Raw genomic sequence first — 16,222 nt, forward strand, 5'->3', positions numbered from 1 at the left:
GGAGGAGCCGCCAAAGCCAAAAATAACGGCTCCATCCTTCACGTTGAAAAACGGCTCCAGCTCTGGAGGGCTTCTCGCTAGGAGCCATTTCGTTTTTACCCTTTTGGCTTGGCTCCAGCAAAAACGGCTCCAGGAGCTGTTTTTAAAGCTCTAAAGGGGCCCAAACAAGAGCTAGAGGCTGGGGCGTGCGATCTTTGGCATCCCCGCGGCACGCCAGCACAAAATCCACGGCCTTTGTATGGCACGGGAACGTATATTTGTGCGCTTCCTTTGCTCCATAATTCAAAAATGGAGAAAAAAATGTGTGCTCCTATGAGTCTACTAGGACAGATTAAAGCATTCGCATTCAGGTAGCTCAAAATGAGATGGACACCAATTCCACTGAAACTTCGATATCAAGATTTCCACTTCCCCACCTGTGTAGTATATTAAGCTTTTAAGTCAGACAAGACCCACAAAATCCCATTGCCCCGACAGAAACCACCCAGGCCTTCGAGATGAAAGCTGAATTCATACTGAAAATGGGCCATCACTCAGATGAGCACGGGCAGTTTGCTGTAATCGCGCATTTCTTCTGGCTCTGTATCTCCTCTCCATTTCCTGCGCTCCCCTTGTGCGATCTGGTCCGAGGTTCCGAGCATCAGGCGTATCTGAAACTGAAAGGTGGAATCTGTTTAACATGCAGAGAGTTCTCAATTGCATGCAGAAAATGGGGAAACGTACCTGCTCCTACATCAAACACCCTTGAAGCCACGTGGCCCATCAGACTATGATCAAACAGACAAAAAAACATGTATGTGTAAAGTGGATCAGCAGATTTTAAATTGTTGGTCCTTGAAGCACTTTGACAACTTCCTCTGCTCTAGCCTGTATCTCTTTTAGATACTCAACAAGTATGCGTTGCTGGTAAGAACCACCTTCCTGTCAAACAGAAAAAGAAATGAAGAAAAATTTTCAGTGTGAGAAAACAAGACACGGCCCTGCTCCCTATAGAAACCAGGTGCTTGCTACTCTCACCGTGCGAATCAAGACTCGCTCAATTCTCTTGTTAATAACGGCATAAAAATCATCCGGTGAAACATCTCCTTTTCCGACTGTAAGTCCGTCAAGCAACACCTTGTTCCATTCATTCTCAGGCGCTGCATTGCACAATCTGTACTGATCAGATATGATGGCTAGCAGATGCAAAAGAGAGAGAAAAGAATCTCTGTGTGGCAATACAGACCCTGTATTATGGATTCAAGAAACTTTTCAGGAACTACAACTTGGCCCCCTGAAAAGGATGAAACGTACTCAGGACAAAATGAAAATGTAGTCCGTTCTCAACATCGCTAGTTGAATAGCCTTAAAGTCATGCATAAAGAAAGACTACCTTTGTACGCGTAACTACGTTTCTGGAGAGATTTGGAAGCATATAACTGCAACACCTTTTGCAGCATAGCTTGAAGGCCTGGCTTATCTCCATCTTGTTTAGCCTAATAGCAGGTAAATATATACTGATCACAAGAAAAACAAAATTTAATTTACATTGAAATGATACACAACTTGCTAGCATAAAAAGCAGAAAATAACACTTACTTGCCTCAACTGAGCACTAACTTCCGACAGAAATCCCTCATCGAGCTGTCCTTCTTGTTCTCGGCGTGATATTTCCTGGGAATATCACGATGGCATAACAAAATCATATTAGAACTCGGGAAGAAAAATTGGCAATTTCTAGGTACACAACATCACACAGAAAATTGCATACGATCAATCAAATCTATGAAGCCCAAAAGAAATGTTGGTTCATAAATAGAGACAATGGCAACAACGGCATGCATAAAGCATACTCAGAATGAAATTATTGAAGAAGAGATGTTTGGATCTTTGTACTGACAATCACATGTTCACAGCGCATTTTTGTTAATTATTGCAGATAACAATGTAACAAAGACAATGGCGAAATGCAAGTAAAAGCCAAGACCAACAGAAAGTAGGCAGAAAACTAGGGAGAGATGTGGCCTTACTTTCTCCATCAATTTGACTGTCTCTGGATCTCTTGGTGGCCACTTCACATCTCCTTCATGCATCACAGGACTAAGAATTGCCTTCAGCACATCAGTTGACTGTTCAATCTTTTGCTGCACAACATAAGGGTAAAATTAGCAGCATGCAACACATATCTGAATCACAAAACAAATGCAAAAGTTTCCTCTCTTCACGTCAAGACACAGTCAGTGTTACTGTGTGAACACTTGTGCATGATGGAAACATGGTTCTTACATCAGTCTTGTGAACAAGCCGGTCAACAATGTTCATTACATTTTCAGCCAGCTCTTCATAATCTTTCTGAAAAGGCAATAAAGAGAAGCCAATTGCAAAGTTAGACTAATTGCGATAGAAGAAAATAACATGCACAGGAAGCAAAACTGTCTCCATATGTAAAACCATGCTTTATCATCATCCGATTTGCAGAGATCAATTCTAGCTGCCAGCCGAACCCAGAAACCAGCGTCGAATGCCAGAACATTTTCAACCACAATTTGATCAAGCTGTTTACAAGCAAGAAAGGTGTCTCATTAATTTATTTCCAAACTCATTGTGGCAAAAGAAACAAAAAAGGAAGGATTCCCCTAGTTGTTTGAATAGAAAATAAGAACTTAATATTTTAAAAGAATATAATAGACACATTAGTCTAATATAGTGACGTGATTAAGCAAACTCAAACACTGTGCAAGCATGTAGAATGGGATAGTAAAAAGCAATCTGACAGTTTATAAGTCAATTTGTAAACTAGTTCTATACTCAAGTAGTTGATTAAACTTAGTTTGGCTCTGCGTATTTTGAAAAGGTAACACAGGAAGTGAACTCAAACTGAGCATAGTATAGACTAGTAATTTTCAAATTGGATTAAACCTACATGGTGAGGTCTGAATTGTATTGTAGGACAGCAATCACAGATCAAAAAGGGTAATGTGATCAGATTACTAGCCAGACTGAAGATATAAATCACATTACCTCTCTATGATTTGCTTCCCTCAGCATATCAATCAACCTATCCACTTCAATGGTCTTCTTGAGGGATTCTTCAGGAGCTTTATCAGCTGCGCATAATAAGGTGCTCCTGTTTAACGAAATCATAAGTCTTTAATTACGAATCTTAATATTATCTTGAAGGAACCTAACATCCTGATGAATGCCGAGTAGTATTTTCATTAAGGCATACCTGAATTTTTTTTTTACAGCAAGGCATACCGAACATTAATAACAAATTTGTCTCAGCAGTTAAGCGCCTAAAAGTTATCATATCAAAACTTTCTAACAATAGCCATGCTAACTACTTGACAAATTGCAATTCCAAGGTCATTTAAAAGTTGAGCAACTATAAAACACAACGGCAGTTCTACTACAATGTTCAGACCGTGCTCACTGTTCAGTTGTAAAATTTCCCCGATTCGCTAAATTTCTTAATCCCGCACACAGCAATGCCACAGCAAGGTTAATCAGATGACCCAAGAAATCACATTATTCACCAAATCGTGCAATAGTGCAAAACGCCATTATTTCTAATCCAAAGCAGCCCACGAAATGCGCACAAGCAAATTTGACTGCAAGCAGAGATAGATAAGGACAGAACACGAACCGCCTCCGCCGCTCCGCATGGAATGCGCTCCCCCCGGCGGACCGCACAGGGATCCCCCAACACCACCGACGGGGCACACTCTGGTGAGTATAAACACGGATGATTAGAAGACGCCGACAACAAGTAGACACGAATTCGAGGAGGGAAATATCGGTATGCTCAGGGTGAAACGTGTAACCGCCAAGCGTCGCTGGGATGCAGACGGCGGCCGGAGCGACGTAGAGGCCGCGGTGGCGGCTGCTGCGGCCGTGGCCATCGCCGGCTGGTACCGGAAGCGGAGTGGAGCGGAAACTGGCAATTGTGGCAGATGGAAGGGGGGGCTTCGGGCGCGCGTGCGGTGTGCTCCACAGGTATGGAACTAGTAGATAGAGCTGGAAACTTCCGCCTCTTTGCTCTATCGTTAACGCCTTCTCAAGAAGTTTACGTAATACGCTAGCGCTGCTCGTTTGCGTAAATTAGAGCTTGTAAAGCTATCGTCAGCATATATTCTCCTTGGAATAGATGGAAAAAGATACCACCTACGCTGCAAATTGCATATCATTTTAGCTTTTCTAAGATCATACACTATATTCTATGTACCTAGAAAATTAAAACGACCTGCAATATAGGACGAAGGGAGTATTATTTTTCTAAATTTCCAACTATGCTTCACTTCGTCATGTTTGATTCTTCTAGAAATTATAAGGTATATGCTTCACTTAGTTAGAATAAGAACTTATCTAACAATTCCTTCACTCATATGTAATCTTTGTTTCGGAAGGTAGGCGGAGCAACACCTCCTTACTGCACAGAGACATTTTTTTCATCTAAAGAAATTTGGAGCTTTGATTTATACATGAAAGTGGGACAAATCAGAGGAGGAAACGGGAAATGTGGTCATGAAACTCTTGGATTCATGATAGTGTCAAATTCTTTATCCCAATATGTGACATCTACTTGTCTATTATCTTAATATTGAGTGTTAAAAGAAACCTCCAAATTTGCTGATAGGACCTAAAAATTACAACATATATTTGAAAAATTAAAGAATATATATCACCCATTTGGACTCGAGCAAGCTGCATGCTGCTGTGGTCGCGCAGTGCAGTTTGGACTTTGGACCGTGCTCAAAAAAAAGTTTGGACTTTGGACTCTGGAGAGTCTATCACAGAGAAAACAGTCAAAAGACTGCTACTGCGGGATCTAGCAAAAATAAAATAAAACCAGTAACTCCCATACACATTTCTGGCCAAGCAAAGGGGCAATTGACATTCAGGCTCCATTTTCTTTCTGAAATAACTTTTGGGCGTTCACCTGCCGAGAGCATGAGATCGGAAGTCCCTGGCATGCAGGTGCCGACCCCAGTGTTTGCTCACAACTCACGTGTCATGTGCCCATACCCAGGAACGAGGACGACTTGGCGACTTGCATTGCATCTGTCTGCTTCCTGTTTATTCTTTCGTCATTTACGCAAATGCCAAGCAGGGTAGCAGTGCTACTGCTTCCAGAGTTCCAGCCCATGCTTCTTCAACAACCATATATCCATATTGTACTGTGTGCACATTGCACATGTACAGTATGTTATTGTACATCAATCAAATTTCGATCTCAAGAAATATGCACAAAGCGACAAGTTATTGAGAAAAGTTGCCGAGAGACGCATTCAGGTGCTCCAGGACAAAGAAGAGAAGAACACTCCTGGCTTCGTGGTGCAGTACTAGCACCTCGCCCGGTATTGAGAGTCAAGAGCCCTGCAGCACCAAGCAAGTCCGGATCCCTCCCCTCTGCGGCAGTCCCTGTGCCGTCACCGGCCGGCGTGGCAGCGGCATGCAAGCACCGCCAGGTGCGCGCACCTTCACACCAGTACGTCAGCCGTCGCAATTTCTCAATGCGTTCCGTAGATGGCTGCGGCCTTGGTACGGCCGGGCCGGCCGGCCGGACATCGATCGGAGAGTGCCGCAGTGGAGCACCGTCACCGAGCAGGTGAGCACGCCGCGCGCGGAGTCACACGTCGCTGGCTCGCTGCGAGCCAGGGAGTCACGGTTCCCGAACATTGGCTGCATTGCGCTTGGGCGACGGCAGCGGAAGCGACGGGCATTTGCAGTAGAGGGGGAGTGAGAGGAGAGGCCGGGACGGCGACGTGATGGACTGATGTAGACGGAGATAAACGAAAGGATTTCCTTCACCGGATCTCACGTCCCATTAATGGCAAGCGTCATCCTACCTCAGCGGAATAGCGCGTCGCGTCTTGCACAGGGACGAGATCGATGGGCAGACGGCGAGGGCACGAAGCAACGAAGGGAAAAAAAAAGGACGTACGGCAGACTTCAAAAGTTACCATACTTTGCGAGAAGCGAGATTTCATGGCTTTTTGAAAAATATCATAGAACATCTATATATCCTAAATAAAACCCTGATCCATAAATTCAGAAACAATGGCCTGCTGTGTGTGTGTGAGAGAGAGAGAGGATACGGAGCAGTGCTTTTCTTGCCCAGTCTTCCTTCTCCCAGCATCAAATCCCATTAATGGCAAGGGCATCTGCATCACTTCACCGGCGCAGCCCGTACCGTCGACCCCCGCCACGATCGTCAGCTACAGGCTACAGCACCAGCCATACAGGAGGGGAGAGGGGACACCGGACACGAGATGGCAACAAGCAAGACGGCACGGAGCACAGGGCGCAACAAACTCGCCCGGTATGGTTGTGGACTTTTTATTTTTATAGAGCTGATTATATTAATAAAGAAGACGAAGTGTAGATCGGACGAAAACAAAAACAGGTTGGATTGATTCCTCAACGCATGTCTCACTACGCCCTCACACGCAACTTAACTTTACAGCATATCGGCTAGTTGGATTGGGACATCAACCGTCGCCGAACTCCACTCCTCACAACACCTCGACAACAGAACCGAAGCCTTACCGCAGCTCATAGCACCATACACATGGTCAAAAAGTTGTCAAAACCTTACAATGGTTGTGGACCTTGTGGTACGGTGCACTGTGCCATTGCCGGTATGGTTGTGGACTGGTGCTTTCGCACTTTCTACTATCTGAATGTATTTTTGAATGCATCGGACTGTCCTTTGTTAGTGATGATTAATTTGATGAATCCTGGATGATTATAAATGTTACACTAATTTCATGGAGCCAATACAAGAGTTGATTCGTGTTAATCTTGAATGTGACTCTATACTCTAGAGTTGGTTTATCGCCATCCTAGTTTTGTAGTGAGAAATTATAAAGTTAGAAACGGACGAAATTGATATATATATATATATATTAGTACTACGGGTGAAAACAGACATGGGTAATAATGGTTTAAGATATCCAAGCGGGTATGAATAATCCAAATCCGCTTCTGGATGTGCTATAGAATACGGTATCGTAAAAATCCGATGGGAATGGATGATCCAATCATTACAAGCAGATACAGATTATTTGAGTCGCATAATAGAATTGTTCGTGGATATAATGTTAATCATCAAGGTTCCGATGGTTTGGTATGTAGTGTCTTGTTCACTTTAGGTAGCTGGGATTTATTCTTTTCTATTCTAGCAAGGATATAGTTGTGCCTTATGAACAATGTTATGTCTACCTTAGAACTTCTTAGCTCTGTTTTGTAATATGTGAACAATGTTTTACATCTGCTTATATGGTTGCCTAGGCCGCCAGCTTTAATTATGAATAAGAGTATTTTGTGCCATATAAGTTACACCTTTCTAACTTTATTTTGTGATTTATTAACCTTCTCAAAATTATATATGAAGAGCATGTTACCAACTATTTAAGCCCACATTTGTTCCTATTCGATCTAACTCCACATCATTTTCAACATCTAAAAAAATCCACATTAGTATTTGTATCCATACAATATCCACTTCCCTCCAAATCCGATAACAAAAGCTGATTAGACTACGGTAGTGGCGCTATTTCCTCTGTTCCGGACCGTTTTCTTCTTACCTATGGTCCCACGGTTTTTTGGCTAAGTGGTTTTTTTAGCTGAGAAAACATAAGGCGAACAATCTATGAAGCATATTTCTGTAAGTCAGATTAAGCTAATTGTAAGAGTGGGGTTGCTAGTGAGTAATTTGTTTTAAGAAAACTTCAGAAATCCTAACAGTATACTATCTCCGTTCTAAAATACAGATATCTTAGTTTCAACATTCAAAGTAAAATGGTTCTTGTCTAAATTTATCAAAAATTAATAATATTTAGAATGCCAAATGAGCATCGTTAGATCCATTATGAAATATATGTTTATAATTTACTTATTGTCATAAGTTAATACACTTCTCTATAAAATTTGGTCAAATATAGATTAATTTGACTTAGGACAATCCTAAATATTTTATATTTTAGAACGGAGGAAGCGTGTCTTTTCTAAAAAAATACTTGACAAACTAACGCTTAAAAAAAGTTTACTTTGTATAAGGAGTTTAAATTTGTGAGACAACTTTAATACATTATCCAAGCGTAAAATACACTAGGTGTCATCTAGGTTCTAAAATCTCAAAATTCATTTTTAAGTACATGAACTTGTATCAAAATGGCTTATGGGTCCCTAATCTCTCAAAACAAATTATTGGGTCCCTCAACTTATCTCAGGGTGTCATCCGAGTTCTTAAATTCTCAAAGTGCATTTTAATATTCTCCAATTCAAGGGCCGAGCAAGACATGCATGTAAGGTAGTTGTGAAGGCAGTGAGCGAGAGGAAGCATTGCCATCAGCGATAGGTAACAAGTTTTAAATTTTGAAAATGTATTTGAGAGTTTAGAGACCCGTATAAAATCTGAGGGCAAGTTTAGGAGGCTACACTTTGAGAATTTAGAATCAAAGATGACACCTTAAGATAAGTTTAGAAACTTGAAAATGCATTTTTAGAGTTTAGAGACTACATTTTGATATCACAAGACAAGTTGAGAACCGTTGGTGTAATTAAATTAGTAAGGTTCCCAACACGTCCGTAAACACATGAAGGTATATCATAAACCTATTTTGTTGGCATCTCCTGATAAAGAGCTTTTGAGGCACACGCTTCTAAACCAAACTTCTCTAGCTGGACAAAAACTGATTTATTTCCAAGATACTTTTTGACAACGCTAGCTTTTAGCCAAGGCAAGTAATCTAGATTTCAAACTAACTCGGCAGCTCACATCCTTGTAATTTCGCAGTCAGGAAATACAAAACAAAAACAACAAAATCTATAGTTTTTTGGAGTAAACATGGATTGAGATTTGTGCAGAAGTAAAATACTATTAAACTGTTCATCTATTCAGGTGGAGAACACGGAGAAAATACAGCCCAAGTGCCAATTGCCTTATTTGAACCGACTTTCTGATTCCACCTACATCCCCAGATGAGTAATAATTCAGCTGAAAATCCAAGAATCAGACCAGACGAACCAGTACGATCAAAATGTTGCCTTCTCGGCAATCAAGGCAACTAAAATTGCAAGATCTTTTGAAGATCACAAGTAAGGGTATTCATGACTGCACCCAACGATGCTAAACTATCTCAGCAGTGTAAATTCCAAAACTTTTCATCCCATGCCTCTATAACTTTCAGAATCATTTCCCACAAGAAACAAGAGGCAATGTGATTAAATCAACTTGAGGCTGTTGTCATCAGCCAAAAGGCCTTGTAAGATTTCAATTAATCCCATGTGCAGGCGACACAACAAGTTTCTAACTGATGCTACTGGTCAAGCTCAACATCTGATCTACCGAGAGCCTGGCTTGCAACACTCAACATCAGATCACACACAGATAGTACTCATTAACAGCCTAACACGGCCCAAACATATTACACAACAGGGACCGTTTGAGCTTCGACACTATGCTGAAAGAAAAACACATGCAAATTGAAAGGAAGACGTACACATTCAGATTACTCAGGCAATCAAGCCGGCCGGGCGGATCGTATCTCCCGTTCTATCTGTTCCTCCTATGAACGGAGGTGGCGTTTGGATATAGGGAAACAAGTGGTGGGATAAGGAAATGAGGTCACGGAGATATCTTATCCGATGTTTGTATTAACGGAATGCGAAATAAATAGGGAAAGGGAATGGGAAATGAGAGCCTCTTTTACCAACGGTGTAATCCCAATGGAAGGGGTGGGTTATGCCGGGAAATGAGCTGCCTGTACCGCTTTGCATCACCTTCCACAGTCCCGTCGACACCAACGCCGGCGACCAAATCTAGCGTGGAGGCTACCAGGGCGTCCTCCGCTGCCTGACGCCGCCGTGCCTCACCACATGTCACTGCAGCTTCATCGAGTTGGGGAAATCGCGACCGTCTCCAGATCGAGCTGCTGCTCGTCGCACTCAGCGCCGTCGCTTGATCCGCCGGAGCCATAGCTGCAGCCGCCTCGCTACGCGGACCACTGGTGGAGCCGCAGGCAGTCTCCTACCGCGAGCACCAGGATATGCAGCTCACTCACCTCGCATTGCGTGCTAGAGCCGGAGGCTGCTTCGCCGTACGGGCAACCAGAGCCGCAAGTCGCCTCCTCGTGCGGGCAGGGGGAGCTGCTTGCCGGCGCATCTGGCTGTTGCCTAGCGCTAGCGCTTGGGGGCTTGTGGCTCTGGAATACGAGCACTCGAGCAGAGGCTGTGGAATCTGGACGAGCACTCCAGCAGAGGCCCAGGAGAAGCACCGAGAAGAAGATAAGGTCACAGCATTTTTCATTTTTTCCTATCACCTTGTGGGTCCCACAAACCCAGACCCAAACCCAAACCCAAAGCACAAACATATGATAGAGATAAAAGTTTCGTAACCCTGTCCCTGTCCTGCCTTGGCATGAATCAAACGCCACCGGATAGAATGCAAGATACGAAGTGGCCGGGGGGTGCGGCGATGAGACACAGACAAACACTGGCCATCACGAGCGGCGTTTCAAACTCTCAGACGGCCGACGACGAGCATCACGCCCTCAGCTGGCCGGGTGCCGTCCCGCGGAGGCTCGAACCGCACTGGCAGGAACTCCTCGGTTCCGCACTCGAAGGATGACCCGGAGAAACGATCCAGAAGTTTGTCAAGCCCCTGCTAGATGCAACGCCACGAGCAAGAGCCACCCGTCAGTATCAAGGCGGGCAATGCAAGCGAAGAAGAAAGGCGCTGGCGGCGGCGACGTACCTGGTCGGCGGCGCAGTCCACGGCGCAGGTCTTGCCGCAGCGATTGACCTCCCAGCGGTGGCCGTGGAGGTGTTCCCAGAGCCGGCGAGCCGCCTCCGGCGACGTCATGTTGACGAACGCGTAGCCCTTGTTGGCCAAGGTCCTGGGCAAATGCGGCAAACGAGGAAATGGGTCGGGAAGCAGAAGAGAGAAGATCGAGTAGCTCGCGGTCAAATGTGGGAGAAGTTACCGGAAATCGAATGGCACGTAAAGGAAGTCGTACTCCGACTTCACTCCCCCTGTGGGGATCTTCTGGTTCTCGATGAAGCAGTGTTCATCGATGATAGACATCAGCCTCATCCTCCTGCGCGAAAAGGAATCAAATATCAGATTTTCATTGAGCTTCAGACTCATCAACGGAGCAAAAATTGTGTAGCGATTAGCGAATCAAGGCAGTTCAAAGTACAAACTACAACCGAGATGAGGAAACATCGCAGACTCACGTGAAATTATTTGGTATGTTCCTGATCATTAGAGATGTTCGCTTGGAAGCAGAGTCGAACAGGAGACGAGGCTTGGGGACGACGCCGCCAGGAGCCGGCCGCTGTACACGACGAGGCCCACGCGGGCGCCTCCTTCTCGGCAGACCGACGGGCGGGCTCGCTGTACCGAGCTCGGCGGTGTGGGGAGGCACCGTTGGCGGGGCGAGGGCCGCGGTCGCCGGCGGCAGGCACGGCAACGGGAACGAAGATGGAAGGGAGGTCGTCGGCGACACGGGCGGGCTCGAGGTGACGAGCACCGACCGCGGGGACGGCTCGTTGGCCGGATCCTCCTCTCCGGCCCCAGGAGCCTTGGCGCCACAGGACGCCGTCGCCTCCTTCGCAACCCCGTGGCCTCCTGCACCAGCGGCCTTGGCGCCGCGGGACGCCGCGGTAGCTCCCGGACGAGACGGTCGCTGCATCCGCGGCGGCACCTCGAGACGCGGTGTCGCCCGGGCGCCGGGCACACGCCCGGTGCGTACGTAGCCTGAAGGCTGCTTGCCGCCGCCCTGCTGCGGCATCGCCCCCGCCGTGACGCAGGGCGTCCCCGCCGGCATTGCAATAGCTCCGTTCGGCGGCGGCATGAGCGGCGCCCAGGTAGGGTACGGGAACGCGCCCTGCATCCCCACGACGCTGGGGGCCAGCGGCATGCCCCAGCAGCCGGGGACGAAGCCGCCCGGGAACAACGCCTGCGGAGGCGGAGGCGGGTACGGGCTCGGGGCCCTCAGCGGGAAGAAGTCCGGCGACGGCAAGCCCATCGGAGGAGGGCCTACGACCGTCGCAAACGGGATGTAGGGCTTGGCATCGACTCGAAGGGGCTGGGACGGCTCCATAGCTGCTTGGTTTCCTGCTTGCGGTCTTGTCTTTCTTAGGGGCTGTTTGGATACGAGGTGCTAAACTTTAACAGTGTCACATCGGATATTCGGATGCTAATTAAGAGGACTAAACATGAGCTAATTATAAAACTAATTGCAGAACCTTGTGCTAATTCGTGAGACAAATCTATTAAGCATAATTAATCCATCATTAGCAAATGGTTACTGTAGCACCACATTGTCAAATCATGGACTAATTAGACTTAATAGATTCGTCTCGCGAATTATACTCCATCTGTGCAATTAGTTTTGTAATTAGCTTATGTTTAGTACTCCTAATTAGCATCCAAACCTTCGATGTGACAGGTGTTAAATTTTAATAGGATGTTCCCAAACACCCCCTTAAGCGATTTTGGGGGTTATGGGGCACAACCGCAGCAGAACCAGTAGCCTCGATATAAACAGGAAGAGGTGCATGACGAAGGGCGTGTTTTGATAAAGTTTAGTCCTTTATATACCTCGTTTGGTTTTTTTTATTCCTAAATGTCTGTCGCATCAAATATTTAAACTAATTACAAAACCAATTACACAGATTACGAAGGCTAATTTATAAGATGAATCTATTAAGTCTAATTAGTCCATGATTAGACCATGTAGTGCTACAGTAAATATGTGCTAATGATGGATTAATTAGGCTTAATAGATTTGTCTCAGGATTAGACTCCATCTGTGTAATTAGTTTTATAATTAGCTCATATTTAGTTCTCCTAATTAGCCTCTGAATATTCAATGTGGCATGAATTTTAGTCTGGTCTAAAGATCCAGATACCCCTAAAACTAATTGTAGAAGCTCTGGGCTAATTCGCGAGACGAATCTATTAAGCCTAATTAATTCATCATTAGCAAATAGTTAATGTAGCACCACATTGTTAAATCATGGATTAATTAGGCTTAATAGATTCGTCTCGCAAATTAACCTCCATCTATGCAATCAGTTTTGTAATTAACCTATGTTTAATATTTCTAATTAGTATTAAACATGTGATGTGACAGGGGAAAGGTCAGTTCCTAGGAAACAAACACCCCCGAACTCTCATCGGGAAGGCGCGAGTCTCTGACAGCTGGGCGCGGTTGAGGATGGAAGTAGTATTACTGCGTGGGTGTCTATTTCATGTGTTTGAGTTTGACATTGATTCTCTTTATTTTGTTTTTTAAATTATCTCGGACTATTCCACGTGGATAGTGGAATAGAGGAAACAGCTTCATCCGAAAAATTGTACGAGGATATAAAAAATTTAGGACATGAACAAGACTACTAGTAAATGCTTTGACCAATAATTTTGACAAAAAATATAATATCTCTGATAATAGTGATTAAATATATATATAAGATATTTTTTCACCATGAATCTTAGTATAATAGCATCTATATTATACTGTCAATATACATATAATATCTATATTAATTATCAAAGTTAAAATGGTTGATTGGCAGGAATATCTAAATACGAATTAGAGAGTGCAAGTACTTAGATTTGTATAGCCATCAAGAGATGGTATGACCGATGTTGATTGCATGCCCTACCCTCTTGACCTCTTTCCCTTTTTATGATGTGGTATCACCGATGTGTTTTTGAAAACCACACTTTCAGGAGTGTATTATATTATTTATAAATTTAAGGTTAATATTTTAAGATAGTGTTTCCAAATATAAATTTGATTTTAGATTGAGTGCCAGACAGACTAATAAGTTTAAATCGTAAGTTACTTACGAGCGCTTAATAAGAGGTAGTATTTCTATCTGAATTAGCAGCAAATTAAAGCAAGAGCATAATGTAATAATGTAAAACTCCTTAGCTTTTCTTTGAAATAAAATGCTTGTCAGTGCGGAATTTGGCCCACAAGTAAATATTAGTAGTTTTTCCATGCGTTAGATCAGATATGGTCTAGCATAAAATGACACAGAATTTATACAGGTTTGGGCAACGTGCCCTACGTTCAGTTCGAGGTTGGTCGGTCGACTGTATTCCTAAGCCTAGGTGCTCGAAGTTTGCAGTGGGGGTACAAACGAGTGAGAATGAGAAGGGGGTGTCCGAGACCCGGTCGTGCTCTAGTCTGAGTGGAGGAGAGAGACCGAGGCTCAAACATGCGCTATGTGTTGGAGAAAGTGCTCGCTATATTTCTCGTGTGTTCTCCTCGGGAGAGAGGGCCCGCCCCCTTTTATAGTCCAAGGGGATGGTCTTACAAGTCAGAGAGAGGGGGGGAGAGAGTACGGGCGCTGCCTAGTCTTGTCGTTGCCCATGTTGCCAGGTACGATATGGCCATCGCCCTCCATTCCTATTCAAGATCCGTTTGTGATGGGCATGTAGCACAATGTCTGCCTGACATGGCATGGCGGTACTGTGCGGTGCGTGCGTAGGGTGTGGTGGGGTACGGTCTTCTGTACGGTAGTTGACCTGAGTGCCTTTCCTTATCCGTTTTCACCTACTCCCCAGGCCCATATCGAGCGGGTATCACCGGTCGGTCGTCCTGGTCGGTCCTGACCGTGTTGGTCGAGGAGCGATGTGAGTCGGTCCGGCATATCCCCGGTCGGGGGAGCTCGGTCGGAGTCGGACTGTGGTCCGGGTGCCGACCAGGCCTCCTTGTCGGGGTGCCGACCAGGCCTCCTGGTCGGAGGCGTCGATCGGTGGTCGGATCATGGTCTCGGCCTAGTGTTGCACGTATGGGTTGGCCCAGGCGTGCATTATCGCTGCGCCTCTCGTTGGGCCAGACATTGTGGAAAATTGGGCCCATTGGGGACCCTAGGTCTATGGACTCATCAGCACCCCCCGAGACCCTTTGGGGCTTTTTGAAGACGTGAAGGGGCTGTTGGATTTTGACCGGCACGTTGCTGCCCTGTTAGGAGGGACATTTGGGAGCGTCGTTCAGCTTCGTCTTGTTGCAAAAAGGATGAGCTGCTTGTGAACACTAGCTCTGGATTCCTGACGATAAGAATAAACCTCACGTGGATAATGTATCGTCGCCTCATGCCTAGGTACCTTTATTGCGTAGTCACGGGCGCGTACTGTAACGCTCCCGGACGGTAGCCAGTGGCCCGACTATAAATAGGACTGTCTCTGCATCTGGAGTCCTCATGGCTCGAGTCATAGCACTAGTTGGCTTGAGGCTTTTGCTCTTCGCCAAGGGTAGCTTCGTCTATACTTCATGATGCTAGAAGATTTCTCGTAATAGGTACCCAGGTGCTCTTTCCCTTCGCAGTCTCTTTGGGCATGTCCGGAAGCCACGATGCTAGAAGATTTCTCATAAGGAGAGGGCATCATGCGTCCCGACCGGATCCTTCTCAGATCCTGGATAAGAGGACGAGGGCACCACTGCAGAGGGAGGGGAGAACTTTGAGCGCAGCTTTCTTGTTTTGCATGCACTATTTTCTCTTTTCCCATCTTGACACTTCTTGCTCCGAGGTGTAAAGCAGTCCCGGGGCTGTTCATGCACGCTTTGCGTGATATTGTAAAGGCCTGGGAATTCTGTTTTCGCACGCTTTGCATGATAATGTAAAAGCATGTGGCTTCTATTTTTGCATGCTTTGCGTGATATTGTGAAAGCCTTTTTTGGCTTAATGAAATTTTTCATCATTATTTGTTTCTTGTGCCCATCGCGCCGTGGAGATGGGTTGTCGTTGGGACTTTGGCGTTTTCGTCCTTTGTTTGCGGTGTTGTGTAGGGTTGCCGAGTAGGATCAGGCACCCAGCCCTCGAGGAGAAGACTGGCGAATGCCGCGGAGGCACACTGAGTAGATATAGGCACCCAGCCACCATGGAGAGGACTAGTGAAGGCCGCTTAGGCGCGCCGAGTAGACATAGGTGCCTAGCCCCGAGGAGAGGACTTTGCCGGTGGTCCGACTTCTGCCGGGTTCACGCGAGCGAACCTGATGGGTCTTGCCCCCAAGCCTACGGCCGACTGGGGAGTCGGTTGGAGGCTGAATCTTTCCAAGGTCGCGGACTCCTATGTCCCCACCGGTCGGTATGAGGTGATCCCTTTTGCGGGTTAGGGCGTCCGTCTGTGCGTGTTCCCGATCGTGACCTATGTCGCCGGTCGGATTCTCGAGTCGGTATATGGTGGCCCGACCCCATTGGGCTCGGTCGGGGTCGGTCG

General features: G+C 45.7%; 2 protein-coding genes across 3 annotated transcripts; both read right to left on the minus strand.

The window, feature by feature from the left end:
- Positions 1 to 326: 326 nt before the first annotated feature.
- Positions 327 to 3,970, minus strand: LOC101764804. Of its 2 annotated transcripts, none has more exons than XM_012844201.2 (12): positions 3,804 to 3,970; positions 3,626 to 3,705; positions 3,001 to 3,106; positions 2,436 to 2,534; positions 2,266 to 2,331; positions 2,010 to 2,123; positions 1,579 to 1,653; positions 1,373 to 1,475; positions 1,226 to 1,273; positions 1,018 to 1,139; positions 724 to 921; positions 327 to 650 (listed from the first exon to the last, which is right to left on the minus strand). In XM_012844201.2, the coding sequence occupies exons 1-11, from the start codon at positions 3,879 to 3,881 to the stop codon at positions 820 to 822; spliced, it is 993 nt and encodes a 330-aa protein (XP_012699655.1). In that variant the 5' UTR covers positions 3,882 to 3,970; the 3' UTR covers positions 327 to 650; positions 724 to 819. The 2 variants fall into 2 exon arrangements, with proteins under 2 accessions (XP_012699655.1, XP_012699654.1); XM_012844200.2 differs by having other exon boundaries at positions 327 to 656.
- Positions 3,971 to 10,327: 6,357 nt separating this feature from the next.
- LOC111256402 (protein terminal ear1-like) lies at positions 10,328 to 12,089 on the minus strand. The gene is made up of 4 exons (XM_022824335.1): positions 11,221 to 12,089; positions 10,968 to 11,081; positions 10,739 to 10,880; positions 10,328 to 10,645 (listed from the first exon to the last, which is right to left on the minus strand). The coding sequence occupies exons 1-4, from the start codon at positions 12,087 to 12,089 to the stop codon at positions 10,499 to 10,501; spliced, it is 1,272 nt and encodes a 423-aa protein (XP_022680070.1). The 3' UTR covers positions 10,328 to 10,498.
- Positions 12,090 to 16,222: the final 4,133 nt, after the last annotated feature.

This window comes from Setaria italica, chromosome II, assembly GCF_000263155.2.
Source record: "Setaria italica strain Yugu1 chromosome II, Setaria_italica_v2.0, whole genome shotgun sequence".
In the NCBI taxonomy this organism is placed as follows: domain Eukaryota; kingdom Viridiplantae; phylum Streptophyta; class Magnoliopsida; order Poales; family Poaceae; genus Setaria; species Setaria italica.

What these genes read in the sequence shown, in the direction of transcription:
- LOC111256402 (XM_022824335.1), bottom strand. Translation starts at nt 12,089, where the DNA reads ATGGAGCCGTCCCAGCCCCTTCGAGTCGATGCCAAGCCCTACATCCCG. An exon ending in TACGTGCCATTCGATTTCCG is followed by an intron (nt 10,881 to 10,967) that starts GTAACTTCTCCC and finishes GCATTTGCCCAG; the next exon opens with GACCTTGGCCAACAAGGGCT. An exon ending in TGGACTGCGCCGCCGACCAG is followed by an intron (nt 10,646 to 10,738) that starts GTACGTCGCCGC and finishes TGCATCTAGCAG; the next exon opens with GGGCTTGACAAACTTCTGGA.
- LOC101764804 (XM_012844201.2), bottom strand. Translation starts at nt 3,881, where the DNA reads ATGGCCACGGCCGCAGCAGCCGCCACCGCGGCCTCTACGTCGCTCCGG. An exon ending in GGGAAGCAAATCATAGAGAG is followed by an intron (nt 2,535 to 3,000) that starts GTAATGTGATTT and finishes GCTTGTAAACAG; the next exon opens with CTTGATCAAATTGTGGTTGA. An exon ending in TTAGTGCTCAGTTGAGGCAA is followed by an intron (nt 1,476 to 1,578) that starts GTAAGTGTTATT and finishes ACCTGCTATTAG; the next exon opens with GCTAAACAAGATGGAGATAA.